Here is a 4,230-nt window from a genome sequence, read left to right as displayed (position 1 = left end):
TCTACAAGGGTACGTAGATCTAATCTCCACTCGTAGATGGACATCACCATGATAGATCTTCGTGTGCGTTGGAAATTTTTTGTTTCCCATGCGACGTTCCCCAACACGCCCGCACACCCCGCTCGGCCCGTCGCCGCTCGCCCGCTCGGCCTGCCCCCGCCTCGCGCAGACGCCGCTCACCCCCGCACCGCCGCATCAGCCCGCCCCCGCCGGTTGCGCCTTCGCACCCGTCCACACCTCCCGCTTGGCCCGTCGCCGCTCGCCATGCCGGGCTCCTCGCCCCGCGCCCCTCCCCCTCTCCGCCGGGGCTCCTCTCCCTTCCCGCCTGGGCTCCTTTTCCTCCCCGCCGGCCGCCCTCTCCGCCTCTTCACCACCATCGCGGCTCGCACCACGCCTGACGTCCTCTCCCTCCCTGTCGGCCCTCCTCTCCCTTCCCGATGGCCCTCCCCGTCGGACCTTCTCTTCCTCCCCACCACAGCGGGGTAGCCGGTGCCGCCTCGGCGCTGGGAGGGGCAATCACCTAGGAACAATTCGATCAGGATCGGAGGAGGAGTCGTGATTCAGTCTGCGTGACAATTCCAATCAGCATAGTAAGAATCGAACTCATGTTCTGCCTTTTCCACTTGTTGTAAATCACATGAGCAGATGTGCACTGCTATGAATAGCATCATGTAGTGTCCTACTTCGCGGAACCGTAGTGTCTCTTTATTCAATTACTTAGACCTTATTTGGAACCGCAATAGATTATGATAATCTGGAATTCTGGATTATGAAGATAAATTATATAATATGGTTTATAAAAATAATACTAGGTGGGCATGTTTGGAGACCAGATTATATAAACTGTAATCGAGGTTTTACATTGCATAATGACCTGTCTGCCCTTTGTTTTTTTAAAGAGGAGGGTGGCGGTGGCACGAATGTAATTATCTCCAACTTTACGAGGATAATGGGTCATTAGCAATCCATAATCTGATTTTAGCTGGGATAGAGTAGATTGTGAGTTTTTAATAATCTGTCATTTAATTTTTTTAATCTACACCATAATCTGTCTTGTTTGAAAACAAAATAGATTATAAAAACTGAATTATATAATCTGAGCGGTTCCAAACAGGGTTTTATATGAAATAGAATTACTTCTTTTCTCATGGACTGTGTGCTACTTTATGAAGAAATTTTCTGTAGTACTAACCTTGGAGAGATTGCTGTAAGAAACAACTACATTTAGCATTTGAATTTATCAGTGGGCTAATTCTATAAAGAAAATTTCTTAGAACTATCATATATGCTTGGAGCAGTGAGGTAATTTGTTCCATGTAACTTTCTTGCTCTTGAGTTTCCTAATTTCGTGTTTTCTCCATTTTGTAGGTTATAAGCCTTGACTCCCTAATTCACGAGTCGTTAGAAAAGAAGTTGTTCCCAGGAGATACCATTTTAGATACAAGGAATACATTTGTCTTCTTTTATTCATGGCTTCTATATATACGTTTGTCTTCTTTTATTCATGGCTTCTATATATGTTGTTCCACATATTGCTCCGAGCATGCATTAGTTGCTTGTAAGTGATACATCAACATAATTGCATGTCACTTTAAATTTGAGATTATCTTATAATATGACAATTTCGGTCATCCTGATTCTACATTATATGGATTATATATCTACTTGTTCAATGTTCTTGAAGCGACATGTAGCAGATTTGATGAGGTCAGGTAAACATGGGTCTAAGATATTTATTGTATCAACTTCTGATTTGCAGGTAAATACCATATAAGCGTCAGTTCGGTAATCTACAATGAAATTTACTTTGCCTATGCAACGCCAGGGTCCACTACTTGGATGCGGCCTCCTCCGTCCTAAGCGCCGCCTCCTCCGACCCCCATCTCGCCGGCCCCTGAGGTCCTCTGCCCGCCGGCTACCACCGCCCTCCCGTCGGCCCCTGGGGTCCTCCGTCCTAAGCGCCGCCTCCTCCGACCCCCATCTCGCCGGCCCCTGAGGTCCTATGCCCGCAGGCTACCACCGCCCTCCCGTCGGCCCCTGGGGTCCTCCGCCACGCCGGCTCCGGCCGCCCTCTACGCCGCCTACTCTGACCCCCATCTCGTCGGCCCCTGAGGTCCTCTGCCCCGCCGGCTCCGACCACCCTCCTCGTTGTCCTCCGCCGGTCCCGACGAGCCCATCGTCTGCTGTTGTTGTCCAGATTACAGACATTTTACCGTACGACTCATCCCATAATCTCATGCCAAAATCTCACAAAAGAACTCGGCGGCTGATTCTGACCGATTATGGGGAAGCTGATTCTGATGGAAGTGCTGATTCTAGAGAATCAAAAGATGAGAAGAACTGGGCCACAGGATCGTGTGGGCTACCTTCAGGTATGCCATACAAGATCATGTGGTCGGATGTTCATTATACCAGGTGTGAGGAATATCGCCACCTACAAAAATGATGTTGCACATATAGATGTGCTTTAGCAAAGCTTAATATTTCAGACTTACGATCCAGCCAGCACCCAAACTCTGAAGACAACTCTGCACAAACGAGGTGTCAAAAGGAAGAACAGAACAACTTTACTGAACCAACTACACATTCAGCGACCATTTCATGCACCACCTGCGTACTTTTCTAGCCACACAGGACAACATTCTTAATCCACAAGCACAATTTGCAGTTCCAGCACATGTCTCATCATGCTTGCACCATAAATAAAGACACCCTAATTTCCTAATTCTAGGATGCTCTGGTCACACGCAAAAAAACATTCTTACAACGCCAGGCACAATATGCAGTCCCACCATATGTCTCATGCATCGAGCGAGCCTAAATCTGCAGATTATAGCTCATGGTTTCAGAAACCTTCTTGCTACACCACATCGCCACATTCCATCGCACCAATTTCAGGCGATCAAAGATACGGTTTCAGGTTGTACCTCGTAAGCTCACCAGGGTCCCGTCAGTCGACCAGGTCGATGATCGCCTTGGTCACCTCTCTGGCCAGGTCGTGGCGGCGAAGCTCCACCTTCATCTGCGCCACCCTCTGCTTCTTGATCTTCTCGTCCATGGAGCGCGCCTTGTCGTCGTCCATCATCCCGAACTGCCTCTTGAAAATGCCTGGGCTCGCGGCATCCAGCTCCTTCACCTGGTCCGCTAGGTACGGGTACAGCGTGCACATCTCCTCGAACCCCTTGCGCGTGTGGTCATTCGCAGCCGCCTTCGCAGAGGCAGCTGCCGCGGTGAACATGTCGCCGCCGCCCCAGACGATCTTGGAAAGGTCCAGTACCCGGCGGTCGTGCTCCTTGCTCGGGACCTCGCCCTTCTTGCTGAGCGCGAGGTACCGACGCTTCAGGGTTGCGACCTTACTCTGGAGCTCCTTGCTGCCGTAGGCACGGTTGTCGAGCTTTCCTGCAAGGGCGTCCACGAGGGCATCCGGCTGCGGCAGGGTGCCGTGCTGCTTTTGGTGGGCGGCGAGGGCCTCGAGGATACGGACCTCGTCGTCGGTGGACCAGATGCGGCTGAAAGCGGCCGGCTTCTTGGTCTCGGCCGCCGCCGGGGGCTTCAGGCCCTCTGGCGCCTGCTTTAAAGCAAGCACCGGCTTCGGCGGCGGCGCCTCCTCTTCGGACTCATCTTCCTCTTCTTCCTCTGGCGCCTGCTTTAGAGCAAGCATCGGCTTCGGCGGCGGCGCCTCCTCTTCGGACTCACCTTCCTCTTCTTCCTCTTCGGAGGCATCGGATTCCTGCTTCTGTTGCGGCGGCGGTGGAGGCTGTTTCTTCGGGGCGGACCGAGGGGCCGCCTTGGTGGGCTCCTCCTCATCTTCCTCCTCCTCGTCGGAAGTGTCGGAGCCCTTTCTCTGTTGGGGCGGCGGAGGCGGATTCTTCTTGGGGGCGGGGGCCGCGTGGGCGGGCTCCTCATCGGACTCCTCCTCCTCCTCCTCTTCCTCCTCGTCAGACTCTTCCTCCTCCTCCTCCTCGCCCTCCTGCGGGGGCGCAGGCGTGTTCTTGGGGGTGGGGGTGGGGGCGGGGGGAGGGGACTCGGCGATGGCGTCTTCGTCGTCCGACTCTTCGGAGCGCGAGCGGGAGTCGCTCTCCTCATCAGAGGAAGCAACCGGAGGTGGAGGCGGTGGCGGGGGCGCCGGCTTCTTCGCTGCGCGCTTCGGAGCCATCGCCGGAGACTAGGGTTGAATGTTTGGGAGAAGAAGGGAGGTGGGCGGCGGCGGCGGCGGCGGCGGACTCGGGG

At 53.5% G+C, this 4,230-nt stretch overlaps 1 protein-coding gene across 1 annotated transcript; it reads right to left on the bottom strand.

The window, feature by feature from the left end:
- Positions 1-2,544: 2,544 nt before the first annotated feature.
- On the bottom strand, positions 2,545-4,230 carry LOC123402314 (neurofilament medium polypeptide-like). The gene has a single exon (XM_045096217.1). It carries the CDS (start codon positions 4,154-4,156, stop codon positions 2,951-2,953), a length of 1,206 nt encoding a protein of 401 aa, XP_044952152.1. The 5' UTR covers positions 4,157-4,230; the 3' UTR covers positions 2,545-2,950.

The sequence above is a fragment of the Hordeum vulgare genome, chromosome 6H (genome assembly GCF_904849725.1).
Source record: "Hordeum vulgare subsp. vulgare chromosome 6H, MorexV3_pseudomolecules_assembly, whole genome shotgun sequence".
Taxonomy (NCBI): domain Eukaryota; kingdom Viridiplantae; phylum Streptophyta; class Magnoliopsida; order Poales; family Poaceae; genus Hordeum; species Hordeum vulgare.
Note: the sequence above shows the minus strand (reverse complement) of the source record. Positions and strands in the feature narration are given on the sequence as shown.